The sequence below is a fragment of the Nerophis ophidion genome, linkage group LG02, assembly GCF_033978795.1.
Source record: "Nerophis ophidion isolate RoL-2023_Sa linkage group LG02, RoL_Noph_v1.0, whole genome shotgun sequence".
In the NCBI taxonomy this organism is placed as follows: Eukaryota; Metazoa; Chordata; class Actinopteri; order Syngnathiformes; family Syngnathidae; genus Nerophis; species Nerophis ophidion.
In genome coordinates this window covers 87895823-87920106 of record NC_084612.1, presented here as the reverse complement: position 1 = coordinate 87920106, position 24284 = coordinate 87895823, and the positions used below count along the sequence as shown (strand labels likewise).

The following is a 24284-nucleotide window of genomic DNA, read 5'->3' as shown; positions in this document are numbered from 1 at the left end:
GAGCATTCCTCAGCTTTATCAATATTTATTGCCACCTTTCCAAACTTCTTTGTCATGTGTTGCTAGCATCAAATTGTAAAGTAAATGATTATTTGCAAAAGAAAATGTTTATCAGTTTGAACATAAAATATGTTGTCTTTGTAGCATATTCAACTGAATATGGGTTGAATAGGATTTGCAAATCATTGTATTCTGTTTATGTTTACATCTAACACAATTTCCCAACTCATATGGAAACGGGGATTGTACATTATATCCAAAATAAGATCTAAACATGTACAACCACCATTTCACAGCCATCATTATTGATTATAATTACCCAGGAAGCAGTCCTTAGCGGTGAATGAAGCCGTTTCATTGGTCAGAGGGTTGCTGACATCACAACGATAAACTTGATCATCATCTTCATTCCTGACAGTTATTGTTAAATTTGGTCCAGTCTGCTCCTTTCCTGGTGAGCTCCACTTCAACTTTAATAAATGAGGATGTTTGGACTCTGTTGAGCACACAAGTGTCGCCTGCTTTGTGTCGCTCATCTCACAGGATATGTTGGGTTTGGATACTTTGTCTGTAAGAAAACAGAAGGATGGTCAACATGAGCTCAGATGTTTTTTTGTTTTGTTTTTGGGATGGAGATTCATGTCGTGTTGAGTCGTGTTCACATTTGAGCTCAAATGTAACACAATCAACACTATTGTTAATGAACCTAGATTACAAAAGTTAATATTTATAGTGCTCAATATTTGTATTAAAATGTTTATGAATGGAAATGTAAACTTACCTATAACTTCAATTCTACGCTGGAAACTATGCAGCTTGCTGTTTATGTTCATTTCTAGGAGATAGTCTCCACTGTCTTCATATGTGGCGTTTTTGATGGTGAGTTCTGCAGAGACCCGGTCCAGAGTGATTCTGTTCTTGTGTGAAGAAGCCACATACTTCTCCGTGCCAGTAGAATATACCACATCTTTTTCATTATGTTGCCAGAAAATTACAAGAGGTCGTTCAGAGATGGATGGCATTAAGTGTATGTCCTGACCCTTCAGGAAATATTTCACATCCTGTGCAACAACTGTGAAAGGGACATAAACAGAAGTAGGTCTTGGTTTCAAAAAGGTTGGTGACCCCTGATTTAAATATACATGTACATACAATTTATAACAAATCGAAAGGAGGAAAGAAAATTAATAGTCCCACTTCGTGACATACATTCAATATTTACATATACAAATATTAAATACAAATATTTTTTAAAACAGACAAGTGAGGAAAGAAAACATATTTGAAAGTATAATTTCCATCATTGACTGACATCTGTGGACTGGTTGTATGTGTATGAAAAGAGAGATATTGATCTTGACACTTCATTAACTATGTGATGTTCTCTCAACAGATGAGACATTACCTTCTTCAAAGACTTTTAGATAAAATTAAATTACCATTTTCCACAATTCCACTAAATTTGGACTTTTTAGAATGTGTTTGTCGACAAGAGCTGTATTATCTTGATACATATTGACGATGACCCGCCCTGCTATACTTCTGATTGGCCCTCAGCAATTGTCACCTGACCAATCAGAACGGAGGGGCCGTGTAAGAATAACCGCCCACAAAGTGACAAAACGAAGACAGCGCTTCCGCATAAATGGAGGCATTATGAGAACAAGACTTTGTGTAGAACAATATTTAGTTTGGTAGCAAAACACACAACAGGTGCAACACAACACAACGTTAGATCTTCTTTCTATTTGTACAAAGTCTACGTTTATAAAGAATTATAGGAAAAGTAACATCAGAACTTACCTGCAGTGAAAGTCCACATGAAATAGACCAGAACATGTTGGTAGTCCATTATAGACGATTCACATTCTCTTCCGCGAACATACCGGGATGACACCGCATTTTCCCTGTGAATTCCGTAGAGCTGCACCCTTCCCAGTGCCGGAGAGTGCCCGAAAGAGAGCAGGCACGTGACAGACAGGCAACAGGCGCGGGACAGACAGGTAAAAGGCGCGTGCCCGGCAGAGGGCAGGCGCGTGACAGACAGGTAACAGGCGCGTGCCCGGCAGAGAGCAGGCGCATGCCGGACAGAGAGCAGACGCGTGCCCGAAAAGGAGCAGGCGCGTGCCCGAAAAGGAGCAGGCGCGTGCCCGAAAAGGAGCAGGCGCGTGCCCGACAAGGAGCAGGCGCGTGACTGCATTGAATGGGACGCGTGCCTGTCTCGACGGTAAAAAGAGTTTGCAATGCATTATTCTTCAACATAAATACCTTTTACATTGACAGTTGTGATATAAACAACTTTAAAATTCTTACTAATATGTGCCACACTCTGTGAACATACACCAAATACATTTCTGATAAACATCGACTCTGTAACACATTATAAACGCAAGATAAGAATTACCCATAATGCCACCGTGCAGTACTCTGTGAAGTGATCCTAACGGCCGGAGCAGAGTCAGTCGGACAGAGCCTGTTGTGCTGTGCGCATGCGTCGTCTAGCATGCGTTTCAAAACACTACATTTTCAAAGTAAACTTTATGTAATATTTTTAAGTTTATGTAGTACAACTATTAAACATTTAAATAGTATGAGGAAACATAATTAAAACTTACTCTTCCCCCATAATTCATGTATTACGTTAATAAAATGTTTAATTTTACTTAAGAAACTCTAGTTCTTACCAGGGGCGTCACTAGACCTAATACTGTACTGGGGCACACCTGGGGCACAAATAATTCATGTGAGCGTGCAAAGCGCGCAAGCAAAAACATTTTTAGCACTTATTTATCATAAAAAATACATAAATAGTGCTTTAAACTATGATATCATATCAGATTATGTTGTATGGATCTTTGATTAACCACCTGAAATTAACTAATGCATTTGACCTACTTGTGCACTTTTTTACTCCAGACTTCTAAACTGCTACTGATAAAAGCAAAAAGGAAGAGCAATGAATCTTTTTGAAATATATATTGCAGTAATCATCTGCAAATTTAACATCTACAAAAGTAAAACAAAAAATAAAGCACCCCTACATCTCTGGGTTCTTTTATATTATTTAATTTCCATTTGTGGCAATGTGGCTAATCCTATTTCAGATACACAAAACTATAAAATATACACAAAACAATAAAGCCACAGTAGTAGAATAAATGAACAACTGTTGTGTGTCTGTTCAGGGAATCATTTTCTGAGAAGTAAACTGTAACGTCTCGTTTTCATTTTTGCAAAGTGGTCAATCACTCTGGACAGACATGGAAATATTACAGTAACTGTTATACAGTTGACCAGTGGTTCCCAACTGCTGGGTCGTGACATAAAAGTGGATTGTGTGTCATTTTCAGTGAGTCGCAGTCAGATGTGTGCATGGGAAAAACAAAAGTTTAGGGGGAAAAAAATCAAATTATGGCAACAAAACCAGATATTTTTAGCCATTTTGGAGGTGGGAGGAAGCCGGAGTACACATGCAAACTTCACATGGAAAGATTCCAAGAGGCACATGCACTAACCCCTGTACCACCGTGCTGCTGGCAAACTAGATAAAAGCCAATAATAATAATAATAATAATAAACCAGACAAAGTGCAGACCACATAAAAAACAATTAGTAAAAAATTGTAAAAAATAAACATGGGAACACGATTGTTGCTCAACTATTTGTTTGAACACAAAAATTTTGAACGAACCTTTCAGTGTTTATTTAAAGCAGCATTAAGTAACTTTACAAAATTCATAAAATGTTTTCATAACTTTCGGGACGATACATGGACTTACAACTAGTTGACAGACATTTCTCGGCAAGAAATCTGCGTTCAAAGGACTCCGGCTTATTAGTGATTCCCAAAGCCCAAAAAAAGTCTGCGGGCTATAGAGCGTTTTCCGTTCGGGCTCCAGTACTCTGGAATGCCCTCCCGGTAACAGTTCGAGATGCCACCTCAGTAGGAGCATTTAAGTCTCACCTTAAAACTCATTTGTATACTCTAGCCTTTAAATAGACTCCCTTTTTAGACCAGTTGATCTGCCGTTTCTTTTCTTTTTTTTCTATGTCCCACTCTCCCTTGTGGAGGGGGTCCGGTCCGATCCGGTGGCCATGTACTGCTCGCCTGTGTATCGGCTGGGGACATCTCTGCGCTGCTGATCCGCCTCCGCTTGGGATGGTTTCCTGGTGGCTCCGCTGTGAACGGGACTCTCGCTGCTGTGTTGGATCCGCTTTGGACTGGACTCTCGCGACTGTGTTGGATCCATTATGGATTGAACTTTCACAGTATCATGTTAGACCCGCTCAACATCCATTGCTTTCCTCCTCTCCAAGGTTATCATAGTCATCATTGTCACCGACGTCCCACTGGGTCATTATTGTCACCGATGTCCCACTGGGTGTGAGTTTTCCTTGCCCTTATGTGGGCCTACCGAGGATGTCGTGGTGGTCTGTGCAGCCCTTTGAGACACTAGTGATTTAGGGCTATATAAGTAAACATTGATTGATTGATTGATCTGTCATGGCCTGAGGATGTCTGTATCTCTCTTACTGGCACTTATTGACTTGGAGGAGGGTGGCATCTCTACTAAAGATGTGAAAATGACAATTAGCCCAAGAATATCTCTATTAAACATATAACATGACATTTATATAAAATAATAATTCCACTTGGTAGTTTTCATCTCCACATAAACAAGACGTTACCAAATGAACAGCAGAACTTACCTACCACACCAAAAGTAAAGAAATAGGTCAGGTGTTTGTGTAGCCGGATCGAGTGAATTGTGAAGTGTGAATTATATTTATATAGCGTTGTGTATTGCGGGTGTTGCTTGGAAGACTTGTTCTTACAAACAAACCTGCATGTACAAGTTATAGTATAAGAAACATTGTGTGATGTCAAACCTGTAACAATTTTCGGATGCTGACAATTAATCATTGAAACAAATTATGTTTAGAATATTTCCTGTCAACTTCGATCAGTTCCACCGGACACCATGTATCTCGATCCACCTCTCCAATGTCCTTCTTTAACCTCTTAACCAGTGTCATCAAGCTGATGTCATTCATATCTTGACTTGTTTTAAATGTATAAATGATCTTGTAATTATCTAGCATAACTTTCTTCCTCTTATCTACCTCTTCATCGTCTTTGTGCACTCTTTTAGACTTGGACTTTCCTTCAATCCCTCCTCTGCCCTTCGTTCCTCTCTCTCCTCTAGTCCTATCCATGTCCATACTGTAGCGTCCCGGCAGAGTCGGTGTTGCAAGGGGTTCTGGGTATTTGTGTTGTTGTGTTTCTGTTGCTTTGCGGTGCTGATGTTCTCCCGAAATGCATTTGTTGTTCTTGTTTGGTGTGATTCACAGTGGGGTGCATGTTTGTGACAGTTTTGGTGTTGTTTATGCGGCCACCATCAGTGTGACCTGTGGGGCTGTTGAGTAAGTACACATTGCTTTTAAGTGCGTGGAATTGTTCCCATATTCAGCAGACTAATTGAAATCCGAAGGATTTCACAAATTGTTGACATGCTGTGACCTCTATAGTCAGAGTTATGCAAAGAAACTCGTCCAAAGTGAAATCAGGATCTGATTGCCTTTCACTGATCCACAAGCGGTCACGCCTTTCCCAAGGAAGGCGTTGCTACTAGACGGAAAATCGTCATCCACACACTCGCCCCGCCCTCCTCTTCTCTCATTCGCCACTCCGCCAGCCAGCAAGTCATTGATTGGCCGAGTCTATTACCAAAGTCCTGGTTGTTATTAGGTGAGCACATTTTTAGGGCTCTCAGGTTATGCATGTAAGAAGCAGGTACTCAATATTAAGTGTACAGCTACATATACCATGACTGCTCTGGCTATGCTCGTATTTTGAAAATCAATATTTAAGACTCTCAGGTATTGCAGGTTATCTGGCTTTCACTTTTACATTTGCTGTGTTCAGTGAAAAGCTATCAAAAGACAGCAAACTAGTTTGGTAAAATTGGTGAAAGTGAATCGTCTATAATGGACTACCAACATGTTCTGGTCTATTTCATGTGGACTTTCACTGCAGGTAAGTTCTGATGTTACTTTTCCTATAATTCTTTATAAATGTAGACTTTGTACAAATAGAAAGAAGATCTAACGTTGTGTTGTGTTGCACCTGTTGTGTGTTTTGCTACCAAACTAAATATTGTTCTACACAAAGTCTTGTTCTCATAATGGACTTGTGGAGCTTTGACTTGCACCAGTTCCGTTCAGTTCTGCAGCATCCCTTTTCTGTGCCCAGACCAAATCGTCATTTCTCCATTCTAACTTTGACAGGAGCAATGGTATCCAAAACATTGACAACACTTGATGTATAAAAGTTCAACAGATCATCAACATTTACATACGGGGCGTTTTCAAACTTAATAATCTCCACAAACTGTGTCTGTATGCTGTCATTTATTAGTCTTACCCGGACAACCGCAGACCTAATTGCTGGTTTTGGGTCCACCGACAAGTCCAAAACTATAATAATCCTATGTAATTTTTGAACAATTAAAAGTGCAGGTAACATGTTATTTGTTAGTATGGTAATTACTCTGGCAGTGTAGATAATGCTGTGTTTATACACATTAAAGTCTCTTGTGTTTTGTTATGAAAAAAAATGGTCTTAATGGTGCACCACTACAGCTGAAGACTTTGTTTATGTCCCTTTCACAGTTTCTGCACAGGATGTGAAATATTTCCTGAAGGGTCAGGACATACACTTGATGCCATCCATCTCTGAACAACCTATTAGATTAATCTGGCTACATAATGAAAATTATGTGGTGTTTTTTTCTGGCATGGAGGACATTGTGAAGTCGTCATACAAGAACAGAATCACTCTGGACCGGGTCTCTGCAGAACTCACCATCAAAAACGCCACATATGAAGACAGTGGAGACTATCTCCTACAAATGAACATAAACAGCGAGCAGGATACTTTCCTGTATAGAATTGAAGTTATAGGTAAGTTTACATTTCCATTCATAAACATTTTAACACAAATATTGAGCCCTATAAATATTAACTTGTCTAATCTAGGTTCATTAACAATAGTGTTGATTGTGTTACATTTGAGCTCAAATGTGAACACGACTCAACACGACATGAATCTCCACCCCAAAAACAAAAGAAAAAAACATCTGAGCTCATGTTGACCATCCTTCTGTTTTCTTACAGACAAAGTATCCAAACCCAACATATCCTGTGAGATGAGCGACACAAAGCAGGCGACACTTGTGTGTTCAACAGAGTCCAAACATCCTCATTTATTAAAGTTGAAGTGGAGCTCACCAGGAAAGGAGCAGACTGGACCAAATTTAACAATAACTGTCAGGAATGAAGATGATGATCAAGTTTATCGTTGTGATGTCAGCAACCCTCTGACCAATGAAACGGCTTCATTCACCGCTAAGGACTGCTTCCTGGGTAATTATAATCAATAATGATGGCTGTGAAATGGTGGTTGTACATATTTAGATCTTATTTTGGATATAATGTACTTTGAAAAGTTGATTTGAGTTTGACTTTTGTTTTTCTGTGCAGGTAAAAGATCAGATGTTCATCTGATTATCATATTAGTCTGTATCTTCATTCTGGTCATCTTGTGTTGTGTTTTATACATAACACCTCAATATCTAAAAGGTACAGAAACTCGACATGACAAAAAGACAATCAATCAAAGTCACATTAGTTATATATTTAAATGTAATTAATACCTTGTTGGGATGTTAGTTTCCTTACCTCACTAAGGTGATTGGAATGTAATTATCTTTGTGTTGTTGTTTCAGTGTCCAAAGAGCGTGATGAAAAGACATCCTTCTTAGACCAAGTACTCACTCTTCCCTCCAACTCAGGTAAACTAAGTCATTACACTTATTGTGTTCTGCTTCATGATATTATTTTTTTATCCCGTTTCAGAATGTTGTGCATTTTTACCCTTTTTGGTGTGTTTTAGGACTGAACGTGTTGACTGAGGATGAGAAGATGGATTCAGAAGGAGCCATGCTACTCACTGCTTCTGTTCCTGCACTTCATTCCTCTTCAACACACTTAAACACTATCACTGAACTTTCAGATACCAGCAATGATCAGCAAGATCATCAGAAAAATTCGGAGAAAATGTGAAAACAGATGACTTCCTGAGTGGAGCAACACTCAGTGATTGGGGAGGAATTAGAAGACGAAGCAACATTTGGTCAGGAATCAGTCCTACATATGACAGAAATATAAATCTCAAAAAGAAGGAAGATTTCAGAGAGAAAACGAAGACAATTTCTTTGACCAAAATAACTAATAATTGTTTGAAAGGAGTTAAGGAAGCCATTTATGTTAAAAGGCCATTTTGAAACAAAAATGGAGGTTGTAGCAACATGAGCTGACAAATTCACCAACAACTGGATCATTTTTTTTCCCCCAAAAATGTTGCCGCTGTAGTGGCTGCTGGTGGCAGGAGCTCTGTGCTCTTGTGTCATCCTTCTGTGTTCCTGGTGTTTCCTTCTTGTTTTCATGTGGGATTTGTTTTTTTCCTTTTGGTTCGGGACCCTTTGGGACTGTCTAACAAGGGGTGCCACTTTCGAGACTTCTGTGGTGCTTTTTTGTGGCCTTCTGGATCTGCCTCCCGGGAGCCTTTAGACCATGGAGACCAGCTGCTGGGTCTCTGCCACACCAGAGTCCGTTTGGAGAGACTGGAGGAGACGCGGATGAAGAGACAGAGCTGCGGAGCTGGTGCTGAGCGCCGGGACGGACGGGCTTCACAGTGTCTTGGCTGAATGAGCAGGTATCGGACACCTCGGTCTCCTTGGACGCATCCTCACTCATCCATGCAGACTGGACACTGGCCGAGAGTTAGTGAGCGGCCGAGTGGCTCTCTTGGTTGCTTTGTTGGGTCTGCTCCTGTCTCTGGCCATGCTCCCCCCACCCCAGCAGAGGCCACCACACTGTATATGTTGTTTTTTTAATTTTATATTAATTTTTTTGTAGCTGTATATAGAAATGGCTGGTTGCATCAGCTATGCTCTTCTAATGTCCTTTGTGTTCTTTGATGTTTCCCTCTTACACACATGCTTATGTGTGCTTTAGCTATGAGTTTTATCCGTTGGCCGTAGTCTGGACCCCCTCTCCAGGGGCCCAGGCTTAGACTGAATAGTCTACCTGGACGATGGAGTCTGCAATAAAGCTTGATTGATAACGTTTTCAAATAAATAGATATGAAACTGTACACATATGATGTAAATATTGCCTATATGTTATATTTTATGTCGCTGTATTTAGTCTATTTATACCTGCCTTGATAGACAGACAACATTCACACTCACATTCACACCCTAGGGCCAATTTAGTGTTGCCAATCAACCTATCCCCAGGTGCATGTCTATCTGTGTTGGCCCTGCGATGAGGTGACGACTTGTCCAGGGTGTACCCCGCCTTCCGCCCGATTGTAGCTGAGATAGGCGCCAGCGCCCCCCGCGACCCCGAAAGGGAATAAGCGGTAGAAAAATGGATGGATGGATGGATGGATGGATATATATATATATATATATATATATATATATATATATATAGATATATATATATATATATATATATATATATATATATATATATATATATATATATATACACATGGAACAAATTATGTTTACAATATTTCCTGTCAACTTCGATCAGTTCCACCGGACACCATGTATCTTGATCCACCTCTCCAATGTCCTTCTTTAACCTCTTAACCAGTGTCATCAAGCTAATGTCATTCATATCTTGACTTGTTTTAAATGTATAAATGATCTTGTAATTATCTAGCATAACTTTCTTCCTCTTATCTACCTCTTCATCGTCTTTGTGCACTCTTTTAGACTTGGACTTTCCTTCAATCCCTCCTCTGCCCTTCGTTCCTCTCTCTCCTCTAGTCCTATCCATGTCCATACTGTAGCGTCCCGGCAGAGTCGGTGTTGCAAGGGGTTCTGGGTATTTGTGTTGTTGTGTTTCTGTTGCTTTGCGGTGCTGATGTTCTCCCGAAATGCATTTGTTGTTCTTGTTTGGTGTGATTCACAGTGGGGTGCATGTTTGTGACAGTTTTGGTGTTGTTTATGCGGCCACCATCAGTGTGACCTGTGGGGCTGTTGAGTAATAACGCATTGTTTTCACTCGAGTATCCATGTTGAGGATCATCATTAAAGCTATTAATGACCGTTCAACCCGACATCATGTGTACACGCTTTCCACGGACTCCGTGCAGTTTGTCAAAGTCCAAAAGTCCATACCGTCTGATGCGTTACTACCTTCCACCGATTCGGTCAGTTATTATCCGATAAGCTTTGTAACTCCCCCCGCTCATACCTGCTCCACTATCCAGGCGTGTTTCTGCACACTACACACACACAACCAATCAGTTGATATGCTGGTAAATATTTTACAGAACGTATCCTCCCCTTTTTGACAATTCAGCTTTATAAACACTCCCGACTTAACGTAACTTCTCGTTCGCCAGTCCGCCATCCAGATTGATTGGCCGAGTCTATTACCAAGGTCCTGGTTGCGATTAGATGAACATATTTTTAGGGCTCTGTCATTATGCATGTAAGAAGCAGGTACACAATATTAAGTGTACAGCTACATATACCATGACTGCTCTGGCTATGCTCGTATTTTGAAAATCAATATTTAAGACTCTCAGGTATTGCAGGTTATCTGGCTTTCACTTTTACATTTACTGTGTTCAGTGAAAAGCTATCAAAAGACAGCAAACTAGTTTGGTAAAATTGGTGAATGTGAATCGTCTATAATGGACTACCAACATGTTCTGGACTATTTCATGTGGACTTTCACTGCAAGTAAGTTCTGATGTTGCTTTTCCTATAATTCTTTATAAATGTAGACTTTGTTCAAATAGAAAGAAGATCTAACGTTGTGTTGTGTTGCACCTGTTGTGTGTTTTGCTACCAAACTAAATATTGTTCTACACAAAGTGTCACAACCACTGGCTTGTTAGTGGCTGTAACATTAAGGGAGACCACACCGATTTGTACATTTTAGCCAACAGATCTTTTATTTACAACATGTATCAGTGATCAGTAATGTGAATTAACCAAGGAATGTATCAGTAAATGAGTGTTGTCCCAAAAGGGTGTTAGTGTGGTGCTAATCCCGGCCGTCGTTGCCGTGACCATACGGTCACCAAACGAATGTGCCTGTGGGACGAGAGAGAGAGAGAGAGAGAGAGAGAAAGAGAGAGAGCATGAGAGCGAGAGCATGCTGCTGGGAGGCCTTTTATAGGCCGCCCAATCAGCAGCCCTCTGAGATGTTGCACGTCTTCACAGACCAGCTCCACCTGCGGGTCGGAGGACCAAAGTGCCCCAAACACTAACCGGCAGCAACCGACAGCTCCACCTGCGGGTCGGAGGACCAAAGTGCCCCAAACACTAACCGGCAGAGCCGGGCATGACAAAAGTCTTGTTCTCATAATGGACTTGTGGACCTTTGACTTGCACCAGTTCCGTTCAGTTCTGCAGCATCCCTTTTCTGTGCCCAGACCAAATCTTCATTTCTCCATTCTAACTTTGACAGGAGCAATGGTATCCAAAACATTGACAACACTTGATGTAGGGCTGGGCGATACATCGATACACATGATATATCGCGGCTTTGTCTCTGTGCGATATAGAAAATGACTATATCGTGATATTCGAGTAGACGTTCTCACGCAGTTGCTGTTATGACAGGCATTAGTCACCAGGTTTTGTCTTTTTCAACCAAGTTCACGTCACCTCAAATGTCACATACGTATTGTGGCCTACATTCAATATTTACATATACAAATATTAAATAAATTAAAATATTTTTTTAAACAGACAAGTGAGGAAATAAAACACATTTGCGAGTATAATTTCCGTCATTTACTGACGTCCGTGGAGTGGTTGTATGTGTATGAAGAGAGAGATATTGATCTTGAAACTTCATTAAGTATGTGATGTTGTTACAGAGTAATTGTATTAACATACTGCGCCACCCTGTGGCAGCCACAGTGCCTGCACCTATAACATATCACTGTGTCACGTGTGTTTACGTCACTTGTACTTCCTACATGCAGCCTGAATACACGTACTGAGCCACAGCAGGACTCTTGTCGTCTATAATGCACCACACATTATAACTGATGTTCTCTCAACAAATGAGGCATTACCTTCTTCAAACACTTTTAGATCAAATTCAATTGTCATTTTCCACAACTCCACTAAATTTGGACTTTTTAGAATGTGTTTGTCGACAAGAGCTGTATTATCTTGATACATATTGACGATGACCCGCCCTGCTATACTTCTGATTGGCCCTCAGCTATTTTCGCCTGACCAATCAGAAAGGAGGGGCCGTGTAAGAATAACCGCCCACAAAGTGACTAAACGAAGACGGCACGCGCGCACATAGGCACCGCGCGCGCGCAAAAAGGCGCGGCGCGCGCGCAAAAGGGTGTTCCGCGCGCACGAAGTGGAGAATCAGCGCGCGATGACAGTTTTTATGCGCTTGGATTTTTGACACTAATGTGATGCCATATGCTAGCTATATCTGCAATAGCTTCCAGGTAATGTGACCTATTGACCCCAAATATTGCAGGATAATAGTCCTATATGGGTTGGTTGAGATACACCTCTTATATTTCAATTTCAATGCTTTACACATTTTATATGAATTTATTAGCTCAATTACCGTAATGTGTAACGTATAGGCGCATTTCAGATTCAAGCGCAGCTGGCTTGACTGCAGTAAAATGCTGAGGCAAACATTTTTACATCAACACCGTATAAAAAAATAGAATTTAATAACGTCCGTAGTAACCTACCACATAGCGAAGGACGATTACTATGATTTCTTATTATGCAGCTCATTTTTATTTGACACTTAAAATGTTTCTGACAATCCTGCACTTTCTGTTTTGGAAATGACATGAACGTTTGTGCCACTGCTTAATAACTGTTTAATAAATATAGTTTTGGTCAATTGCCTTAGTTGTGATTTCCTTCTCTGCATGAAAGTTTAAAAGTAGCATATATTAATACAGTATGAACAAGAATGTTTTAATGTAGACACATAGGATCATCATACTGCTGTGATTATATCCAATCCAATCCACTTTATTTATATAGCACATTTAAACAACAAAATGTTTCCAAAGTGCTGCACAACAATATTAAAAACAACATTCAAATACTATCCTGAGCTCCACTAATGACTGAATAAAAACAAAAAAATACAAATAAATACAAATAAAACCAATATAAAATAAATATGATTAAAAACTATTTTAAGGGTGGATCCAATTAAAACAGTAAATAGAAATCAAAATGTTAAAACACAGAGGGCAACATATGTATCAAGTGTTCATTCAAGTCCAAGGCAAAATATTGAGATATATATTGTGTATCGTGATATGGCCTACAAAATATCGAGATATTTAAAAAAGGCCATATCGACCAGCCCTAACTTGATGTATAAAAGTTCAACATATCATCAACATTAACATACAGGGCGTTTTCAAACTTAATCATTTCCACAAACTGTTATGGAAATTACTCTCATTACAATCGTGCAAAGTAGATAATGCTGTGTTTATACACATTAAAGTCTCTTGTGTTTTGTTTATAAAAAATGGTCTTAATGGTGCACCACTACAGCTGAAGACTATTTATCTGTTTATGTCCCTTTCACAGTTTCTGCACAGGATGTGAAATATTTCCTGAAGGGTCAGGACATACACTTCATGCCATCCATCTCTGAACAACCTATTATAATTCACTGGCTACATAATGAAAATGATGTGGCCTTTTCTACTGTCACGGAGAAGTATGTGCCTTCTCCATACAAGAACAGAATCACTCTGGACCGGGTCTCTGCAGAACTCACCATCAAAAACGCCACATATGAAGACAGTGGAGACTATCTCCTACTAATGAACATAAACAGCGAGAAGGATACTTTCCTGTATAGAATTGAAGTTATAGGTAAGTTTACATTTCCATTCATAAACATTTTAACACAAATATTGAGCACTATAAATATTAACTTGTCTAATCTAGGTTCATTAACAATAGTGTTGATTGTGTTACATTTGAGCTCAAATGTGAACACGACTCAACACGACATGAATCTCCACCCCAAAAAACAAAAACAAACATCTGAGCTCATGTTGACCATCCTTCTGTTTTCTTACAGACAAAGTATCCAAACCCAACATATCCTGTGAGATGAGCGACACAAAGCAGGCGACACTTGTGAGCTCAACAGAGTCCAAACATCCTCATTTATTAAAGTTGAAGTGGAGCTCACCAGGAAAGGAGCAGACTGGACCAAATTTAACAATAACTGTCAGGAATGAAGATGATGATCAAGTTTATCGTTGTGATGTCAGCAACCCTCTGACCAATGAAACAGCTTCATTCACCGCTAAGGACTGCTTCCCGGGTAATTATAATCAATAATGATGGCTGTGAAATGGTGGTTGTACATATTTAGATCTTATTTTGAATGTAATGCACTTTGAAAAGTTGATTTGAGTTTGACTTTTGTTTTTCTGTGCAGGTAAAAGATCAGATGTTCATCTGATTATCATATTAGTCTGTATCTTCATTCTGGTCATCTTGTGTTGTGTTTTATACATAACACCTCAATATCTAAAAGGTACAGAAACTCGACATGACAAAAAGACAATCAATCAAAGTCACATTAGTTATTTATTTAAATGTAATTAATACCTTGTTGGGATGTTAGTTTCCTTACCTCACTAAGGTGATTGGAATGTAATTATCTTTGTGTTGTTGTTTCAGTGTCCAAAGAGCGTGATGAAAAGACATCCTTCTTAGACCAAGTACTCACTCTTCCCTCCAACTCAGGTAAACTAAGTCATTACACTTATTGTGTTCTGCTTCATGATATTATTTTTTATCCCGTTTCAGAATGTTGTGCATTTTTACCTTTTTTGGTGTGTTTTAGGACTGAAGGTGTTGACTGAGGATGAGAAGATGGATTCAGAAGGAGCCATGCGACTCACTGCTTCTGTTCCTGCACTTCATTCCTCTTCAACACACTTAAACACTATCACTGAACTTTCAGATACCAGCAATGATCAGCAAGATTAACTTCTGAAAAATTCGGAGGAAATGCATGACTGCAGTGGAGTGACAGTCAGTCGTTGCAACACTTGGCCAGGAACCAGTTCTACATATTCAAAAATAAGGAATACTTCAGGGAGAAAACAAAGACATTTACTTAAACATAAAGAACTAACATTTAGAAAAAGAAGTGAAGGAAGCCATCTATGTTAAAAGGCCATTTTGAAACAAAAACGGAGGTTGTAGAAACATCAATTCATCCATTCTCTACCGCTTATTCCCTTTGGGGTCGCTGGCGCCTATCTGACAAATTCACCAACAACTGGATTTTTTTTTCTTTTCCCCCCAAAATGTCGCCGCTGTAGTGGCTGCTGGTGGCAGGAGCTCTGTGCTCTTGTGTCATCCTTCTGTGTTCCTGGTGTTTCCTTCTTGTTTTCATGTCGGTTTTGTTTTTCCTTTTGGTTCGGGACCCTTTGGGACTGTCTGACAAGGGGTGCCACTTTCGAGACTTCTGCGGTGCTTTTTTGTGAACTTCTGGATCTGATTTCTTTAGACCATGGAGACCAGCTGCTGGGTCTCTGCCACACCAGAGTCCGTTTGGAGAGACTGGAGGAGACGCGGATGAAGAGACAGAGCTGCGGAGCTGGTGCTGAGCGCCGGGACGGACGGGCTTCACAGTGTCTTGGCTGAATGAGCAGGTATCGGACACCTCGGTCTCCTTGGACGCATCCTCACTCATCCATGCAGACTGGACACTGGCCGAGAGTTAGTGAGCGGCCGAGTGGCTCTCTTGGTTGCTTTGTTGGGTCTGCTCCTGTCTCTGGCCATGCTCCCCCCCACCCCAGCAGAGGCCACCACACTGTATATGTTTTTTTTTTATTTTATATTATTTTTTTTGTAGCTGTATATAGAAATGGCTGGTTGCATCAGCTATGCTCTTCTAATGTCCTTTGTGTTTTTTGATGTTTCCCTCTTACACACATGCTAATGCGTGCTTTAGCTATGAGTTTCTTCCGTTGGCCTTAGTCTGGACCCCCTCTCCAGGGGCCCAGGCTTAAACTGAATAGTCTATCTGGACGTTGGAGTCTGCAATAAAGCTTGATTGATATCGTTTTCAGATAAATGGATATGAAACTGAACATAGGCAAGTAGATGTTTCGTAATTTTCATATTTTATGTCAATATATTTACTCTATTTATAACTGCGTTGGTCTTTCCATCCTTACACTTCTCATCTTTGTAACTGAGCTACTGCGGAGATCAAAGCCTTTTGAGAATCATTACAATTACACAATTTCACTGTCATATATATTGAGATTTTGAGTACCTTTGCCATTCAAGATAATGCACAATGAATCCGTTTATTTATAACCCTGCCTAATTTAGACAACCCTTGATTTGTGTTTGATTTAATTAAAGATTACATGTTTCTTTGCTCGATGACTACATTGCAATTCATTATTATTCAACAAAAATACCTTTTACACTGATGGTTGTAATATAAACAACGTTAAAATTCTTACTAATATGTGCCACACTCTGTGAACATACACCAAATACATTTCTGATAAACATCGACTCTGTAACACATTATAAACGCAAGATAAGAATTACCCATAATGCCACCGTGCAGTACTCTGTGAAGTGATCCTAACGGCCGGAGCAGAGTCAGTCGGACAGAGCCTGTTGTGCTGTGCGCATGCGTCGTCTAGCATGCGTTTCAAAACACTACATTTTCAGAGTAAACTTTATGTAATATTTTTAGGTTTATGTACAACTATTAAACATTTAAATAGTATGACGAAACAAAAGTAAAACTTACTCTTCCCCCATAATTCATGTATTACGTTAATAAAATGTTTAATTTTACTTAAGAAACTCTAGTTCTTACCAGGGGCGTCACTAGACCTAATACTGTACTGGGGCACACCTGGGGCACAAATAATTCATGTGAGCGTGCAAAGCGCGCAAGCCAAAACATTTTAAATGATAAATGGGTTGTACTTGTATAGCGCTTTTCTACCTTCAAGGTACTCAAAGCGCTTTGACACTACTTCCACATTTACCCATTCACACACACATTCACACACTGATGGAGGGAGCTGCCATGCAAGGCGCCAACCAGAACCCATCAGGAGCAAGGGTGAAGTGTCTTGCTCAGGACACAACGGACGTGACGAGGTTGGTACTAGGTGGGATTTGAACCCGGGACCCTCGGGTCGCGCACGGCCACCCTCCCACTGCGCCACGCACTTATTTATCATAAAAAATACATAAATAGTGCTTTAAACTATGATATCATATCAGATTATGTTGTATGGATCTTTGATTAACCACCTGAAATTAACTAATGCATTTGACCTACTTGTGCACTTTTTTACTCCAGACTTCTAAACTGCTACTGATAAAAGCAAAAAGGAAGAGCAATGAATCTTTTGGAAATATATATTGCAGTAATCATCTGCAAATTTAACATCTACAAAAGTAAAACAAAAAATAAAGCACCCCCACATCTCTGGGTTCTTTTATATTATTTAATTTCCATTTATGGCAATGTGGCTAATCCTATTTCAGATACACAAAACTGTAAAATATACACAAAACAATAAAGCCACAGTAGTAGAATAAATGAACAACTGTTGTGTGTCTGTTCAGGGAATCATTTTCTGAGAAGTAAACTGTAACGTCTCGTTTTCATTTTTGCAAAGTGGTCAATCACTCTGGACTGACATTTTTTCTGGAAACAAAACCAGATGCTTTAGCTGTAGCCATTTTTCTGGTGACAAAACAAGATTATTTTAGTCAAAGTCACACCGAATAACAAGACAAGTCTACTGTGCTATTTTTCTGTGAAATAAACTTGAATGATTTAAAAATTTGGCTCACGACTTGATGATATGGCAAAATGTTTTTCTTCCTGAAGATAAACCATTTGAGAAGCACTCAACTCACACATGCTTACTCCAAATCATCATTGATGCAGAACCAGCAGACAATAACCAACATTATGTTTCATGTTCATTGGAAATTCCCCCGACAGCTCGTACAGCAAATGAATATGTTTGTCTTGATACAAGGAATAACGTTAGCTAACTTAGCATCAACTTAAGACAATGATGTTGCCTAGCTAGCTAGGACTTCACTTACATCTCTCATTCCTGCTGCTTCTTCTCTGCTGCGGGCGAATAACTTTCTTAAATCCATCTAGGAGTTACAGTTTGAGTCAAATCAAAATCAAAATAATGTAATTAACAAATTGTTGTTGGCTAACTTCACCTACCTCAGCAGTGATTCTCATCCTCTCTCTCTCAACTGAAGTCTCGATCCACACGTGAATAAATTACCATATTAATTAGCCATGTGTTCATTGTTAAGTGGAGTGAATACAGTAGCAATCAATTACCATACTAAGTAGTATGTGCGCTGTTGTCTATGTTATGTAGACTTAAAACTCTGAAGCGTTTTTTTTTTATTGGTGAAATTTTTACTGGGGCTCTGCAGATCAACAGTGGGGCACGTGCCCCAGTGAAATATGCCTGGCGACGCCCCTGGCCAAGAGTCTTGGGTATGTTGTCCATGCTGCTTTATCTGATAGTTTTTGTGTTTTCTTAGACTTGTCTGTTTAATTCAAACCAACAGATATTGGTATTCATGTTGGAATCAAATAGTATTAAAATGTTGAGACAAATGTAAAAAAAAAAGACCAAAAACAATTCACCACGCTGGTATGTGTGAAGACAATCAGGTCGGTCTACAAGATGTCTGTTATTTATTTTTCATCCAGTTGGCAACTACAATCTCTACTAAAAATGTGAAAATGACATTCTTCTAAGAATATCTCTATTAAACATGTAACTTGACATTTCTATAAAATAATAATTCTACTTGGTAGTTTTCATCCCCACATAAACAAGACTTCTCCAAATGACCATCAGAACTTAGCTACCACACCAAAAGTAAAGAAATAGGTCAGGTGTTTGTAGTCCATTAGTCAATAATGCTGAGTCACTGTCCATCTCACAGCAATCTTACATTTACTTCAGACTACTTGATGCTAACGACATCTTTTTCTTGAAAGACAAACACAGATCAAGTCTTTAAAGCTGTCAACAGACAAGTGAAAGTCTGCATAGATTTTCTACGTTAAAAAAAAATCATTAAATGTGTAGGAAATTAATACTTTTCTCTACTTCAGGGGTCACCAACGCGGTGCCCGCGGGCACCAGGTAGCCCGTAAGGACCAGATGAGTCGCCCGCTGGCCTGTTCTAAAAATAGCTCAAATAGCAGCACTTACCAGTGAGCTGCCTCTATTTTTTTTAAATTTTATTTATTTACTAGCAAGCTGCTCTCGCTTTGCTCGACATTTTTAATTCTAAGCGAGACAAAACTCAAATAGAATTTGAAAATCCAAGAAAACATTTTAAAGACTTGGTCTTCACTTGTTTAAATAAATTCATTTATTTTTTTACTTTGCTTCTTATAACTTTCAGAAAGACAATTTTAGAGAAAAAATACAACCTTAAAAATGATTTTAGGATTTTTAAACACATACACCTTTTTACCTTTTAAATTCCTTCCTCTTCTTTTCTGACAATTTAAATCAATGTTCAAGTATTTTTTTTTATGGTAAAGAATAATAAATACATTTTAATTTAATTCTTAATTTTAGCGTCTGTTTTTTCGACGAAGAATATTTGTAAAATATTTCTTCAAACTTGTTATGGTTAAAATTAAAAAAAAATATTCTGGCAAATCTAGAAAATCTGTAGAATCAATTTTTAATCGTATTTCCAAGTCTTTTGAATTTTTTTTTAAATTGTTGTTCTGGAAAATCTAGAAGAAATAATGATTGGTCTTTGTTAGAAATATAGCTTGGTCCAATTTGTTATATATTCTAAGAAAGTGCAGATTGGATTTTAACCTATTTAAAACATGTCATCAAAATTGTAAATTTAATCTTAAACAGGAAAAATTACTAATGATGTTCCATAAATTCTTTTTTAAATTTTTTTCCAAAAGATTCGAATTAGCTCATTTTTCTCTTAATTTTTTTCGGTGGAAGTTTGAATTTTAAAGAGTCGAAATTGTAGATAAACTATGTTTCAAAATTAAATTTTCATTTTTTTCGTGTTTTCTCCTCTTTTAAACCATTCAATTAAGTGTTTTTTTTTCATCATTTATTCTCTACCAAAAACCTTCCGTAGAGGAAAAAAAATGTACGATGAAATGACAGACAGAAAGACCCTTTATATATATATATATATATATATATATATATAAATGTATTTATTAAAGGTAAATTGAGCAAATTGGCTATTTCTGGCAATGTATTTAAGTGTGTATCAAACTGGTAGCCCTTCGCATTAATCAGTACCCAAGAAGTTGCTCTTGGTTTCAAAAAGGTTGGTGACCCCTGATCTACTTGATGTCAACTTTTTGTTTTGTGACGTTTCTAGAGGAACCATCCATCCATTTTCTACCGCTTATTCCCTTTTGGGGTCACGGGGGGCTCTGGCGCTTATCTCAGCTACCATCGGGTGGAAGGCGGGGTACACCCTGGACAAGTCGCCACCTCATCGCAGGGCTAACACAGATAGACAGACAACATTCACACACACATTCACACACTAGGGACCATTTTAGTGTTGCCAATCAACCTATCCCCAGGTGCATGTCTTTGGAGGTGGGAGGAAGCCGGAGTACACGGAGGGAACCCACGCAGTCACGGGGAGAACATGCAAACTCCACACAGCATTTGAACCCAGAACTGCAGGACCTTCGTATTGTGAGGCAGACGCACTAACCCCTTTCCCACCGTGAGGCATCAGGTTGAAAATAATAATGAATTAAAATCAATGTTGTTTTGACTTAGACCTTTTTATAAAACTACACTTATTATATAATCTAAAATATTCCACTTAAAAAATTTTATTGGGTGAAAATATTGCATATTTCGCGTTTTTTCTATATATAAAAAAAAATATTTTGACAAAAAGAGCATACAACTTAATTTTTTTTAAATGTTATCTTGACAGATAGACCTAATGTTGATCTAGAGATTTAAGCCTATAGTAATAATATTGAATAATATTTTTAATATTTTTCTGACCAAAACCCTTTGGTGGCCTGAGTGGAGGCCTAAATGTATATTTTTATACATATATTGTATTGGTTTTTAAAATAAAAAACATATCAAAATGGCCCCAGCTTGCTTTGATTTTTCAGTGTGCGGCCCTCAGTGGAAAATGTTTGGACACCCCTGGTTTAAACTGAACTTGAACACTTATTGCACCTAACCCTATAAACAAAGTCACGTACAAGATGAGCTTCCAAAAAATATGAAATAACGCCTCTGTCACCGTGAAGTCGTCTAGAGGAACCTCCATGCAGTATTTGAATGTATAAACACTGCCTCCTACTGGCGAAATACTAGTCTTACAGTTATTGTTTTTCTCCAAAATATACCCTTCAGGATTCAAGGGTTTAGTGCGTGTGCCTCACAATACGAATGTCCTGGGTTCGATTTCCGGCCTCGGGGTCTTTCTGTGTGGAGTTTGCATGTTCTCCCCGTGACTGCGTGGGTTCCCTCCGGGTACTCCGGCTTCCTCCCACTTCCAAAGACATGCACCTGGGGATAGGTTGATTGGCAACACTAAATGGTCCCTAGTGTGTGAATGTGAGTGTGAATGTTGTCTGTCTATCTGTGTTGTAGTTTTTTTTTTAAAGCTGTCCACCATCTTGGTTGTAGTCCTTAATGATTCATGACTCTTACAGGCTGACAAGGGTATTACAGTTGGTAGTTTTGGCGTGTAGTAGCCATCTTGGGTGGAGTCCAAGAATTTGTCTTTAAAAACGATGGATGTTAGTGTTTCTCCTAGGAGAGCGTCCAAATGCATGATGAATCACTATTCATGATCACATGTACACAATGACAGTTACCACAGGGAGCTAACAACTGTTAGTTCCTATGGATTAGTGTTGGTTATTTTCCCCTACCTGGGATTGCCTTTAACACGGTCACATATGATACACCATCGAGGCAGACAAGAAGGCCTTCGTCTTCTCCGTGGCGTTGGCAGAGATCAACCGCAAGATCCTGGATCATGTAGGGACTTTTCAGGACGCGGCCAGAGGTCCACCAAAGAGAACTTGTGAAGAGACTGATTGAGGGATGTGGAATTTAGGACAGTGTGAAGAAGAGGACGCACACCATGCCTGTTTTGGAAATAAACTAGCAATGTTTCATCTTTATGTCAACAAGTCTTGTTTTCTTTCATCACAGGAAGTTGAGCAAGAAGATGTTTGACCAAAGGTAGAAGTATTAGGACGTACTCACACTAGGACATTCTAATCCCAAACCCAGGATTAACCCACTTATTCTTCTCTCCTTTTTGTGAATTCCAACTAGGGTTGCAGCTATCCATTATTTTAGTGATTGAGGATCGATTAGTTTGTTCCATTAATTAATGAATCAGATAAAACACACTTTATAGCCTCAATGCGTATTGTAGAGATAAATTGTTGAAATAAACAAAATATTTTGTACTTCACCTTCACTACCTTCTTTACTCCTTGTTTTACCTTTTTATTTACCCTTTAATTACTTTATTTGACTTTCTATTTAACTTATTTAAGCTTTATTTCCTTACTTTTTACCTTCTACTTTTTTTACCTACCATACTCCATGTTTACCTTTGTATTTTACCTTGTATTTAACTTATTTTACTTTTATTTACTTGATTTGATTTCTATTCAACCTATTTTATGTACTCCTTGTTTTACTTATTTGACCTTCTATTTAACACATTTTCCCTTTATCTTACTTACTATTTAACATATTTTACCTTCTATACTTTGTTTTACCTTTTTATTTACCATTATTTTACCTTCTAAGTTATTCTACTTTTTTTTTTTTACTTTATTTGACCTTGTATTTAACTATTTTTACCGTTTAGTTAATGTTACTCCCTCTGAGGTCTTAATCAAGCCTCAGGTTGTTAGTTTTTCTCCCAAAGACATTTATTCCAGCTTCGTCTTCTTCTCGCTACTTTTTTAAAATTTGTTCAATACAACTATTTTCTTATTTAAAAAAAAATATTAATTAACTTTTAATCCATCATATATATATATATATATATATATATATATATATATATATATATATATATATATATTTGTTGTATGTAATGTAATTTTGTAAATCAAGTTTAATCAATTTAATATAAATTAATGAATTATTTTATTTAAAATGTATTTAATAACATTTTATAAAACAATATAGCAATATTTTTCTATATTTTTTCAATCTGTTCTATACAAATATTTTCTTATTGAAAAAATAGACATTATGTTAACACAAATATTTGTATTTAGGATTTTTTAAATTGTGTATCAATATTTTACAAGGCCAGTAATTGTTCAAAATGTATGACAATTATTATTATGTCATTGTGTTTGGTATAATTTTTTGTCAATTAAGGCCAACAATACATTTTATGTTTAATTTTTCAAAACAAATCCATTTAATACAATATTTTAAATAACAATGTTTAGTTTTGTCATCACGGTGTGCCACCTATTATGTATGCTGCAGCTACATAGACCACGGATATGAGTCATTGTATTGTAAGTATTTATTTATTTCGGACATGATTTAATAAATTTAAAAAATAAAAACAATATAGTGATGTGTTTCAAACATGTATACAGTTACAGTTTTACATTCCGAAAAGGATTAGGAAGTAGCAAAGCTTATTTATTCCTACTACTTTTTAGAAATAATTTCTAAAACAAAAATAAATAGCAATACAGTTCACATCCATCCATCCATTTTTCTACCGCTTGTCCCTTTCGGGGTCGCATGAATATAATAAAAGACTGTATGGTTCACATCATTTACTGAATATGTGATAAGATCCATCCATCCATCCATTTTCTACCGCTTATTCCCTTTCGGGGTCGCGGGGGGCGTTGGCGCCTATCTCAGCTACAATCGGGCGGAAGGCGGGGTACACCCTGGACAAGTCGCCACCTCATCGCAGGGCCAACACAGATAGACAGACAACATTCACACTCACATTCACACACTAGGGCCAATTTAGTGTTGCCAATCAACCTATCCAGATGATGTGTCATATAGACTGTAATGTTTCCTCATGTCCTGTAGGTGGCAGCAATGCACATTA

At 38.3% G+C, this 24284-nt stretch overlaps 5 protein-coding genes across 7 annotated transcripts in view; 2 read left to right on the top strand and 3 right to left on the bottom strand.

Annotated features, from left to right (window-relative positions):
* LOC133547997 (T-lymphocyte surface antigen Ly-9-like) overlaps positions 1 to 24284 on the top strand; it is a 280939-nt gene that overhangs the window by 101931 nt on the left and 154724 nt on the right. The gene's annotated exons all lie outside the window — the stretch shown is intronic.
* LOC133548174 (CD48 antigen-like) overlaps positions 1 to 24284 on the top strand; it is a 160771-nt gene that overhangs the window by 96644 nt on the left and 39843 nt on the right. The window contains exons 3-5 of the mRNA XM_061893511.1: positions 6804 to 6963; positions 7177 to 7425; positions 13701 to 13991. Of these exons, the coding sequence (XP_061749495.1) occupies positions 6912 to 6963; positions 7177 to 7425; positions 13701 to 13991 (592 nt within the window). The 5' untranslated portion in view covers positions 6804 to 6911. The remainder of the gene's footprint in view (positions 1 to 6803; positions 6964 to 7176; positions 7426 to 13700; positions 13992 to 24284) is intronic.
* The window catches only part of LOC133548057 (uncharacterized), a 51048-nt gene that overhangs the window by 6389 nt on the left and 20375 nt on the right, over positions 1 to 24284 (bottom strand). The gene's annotated exons all lie outside the window — the stretch shown is intronic.
* Positions 1 to 24284, bottom strand: part of LOC133548213 (CD48 antigen-like) — a 76070-nt gene that overhangs the window by 50667 nt on the left and 1119 nt on the right. The gene's annotated exons all lie outside the window — the stretch shown is intronic.
* On the bottom strand, positions 217 to 1987 carry LOC133548214 (CD48 antigen-like). Its single transcript, XM_061893523.1, has 3 exons — positions 1804 to 1987; positions 782 to 1072; positions 217 to 568 (listed from the first exon to the last, which is right to left on the bottom strand). The coding sequence occupies exons 1-3, from the start codon at positions 1850 to 1852 to the stop codon at positions 303 to 305; spliced, it is 606 nt and encodes a 201-aa protein (XP_061749507.1). The 5' UTR covers positions 1853 to 1987; the 3' UTR covers positions 217 to 302.

What these genes read in the sequence shown, in the direction of transcription:
- LOC133548214 (XM_061893523.1), bottom strand. Translation starts at nt 1,852, where the DNA reads ATGGACTACCAACATGTTCTGGTCTATTTCATGTGGACTTTCACTGCA. An exon ending in CATGTGGACTTTCACTGCAG is followed by an intron (nt 1,073 to 1,803) that starts GTAAGTTCTGAT and finishes TCCCTTTCACAG; the next exon opens with TTGTTGCACAGGATGTGAAA. An exon ending in GCGTAGAATTGAAGTTATAG is followed by an intron (nt 569 to 781) that starts GTAAGTTTACAT and finishes GTTTTCTTACAG; the next exon opens with ACAAAGTATCCAAACCCAAC.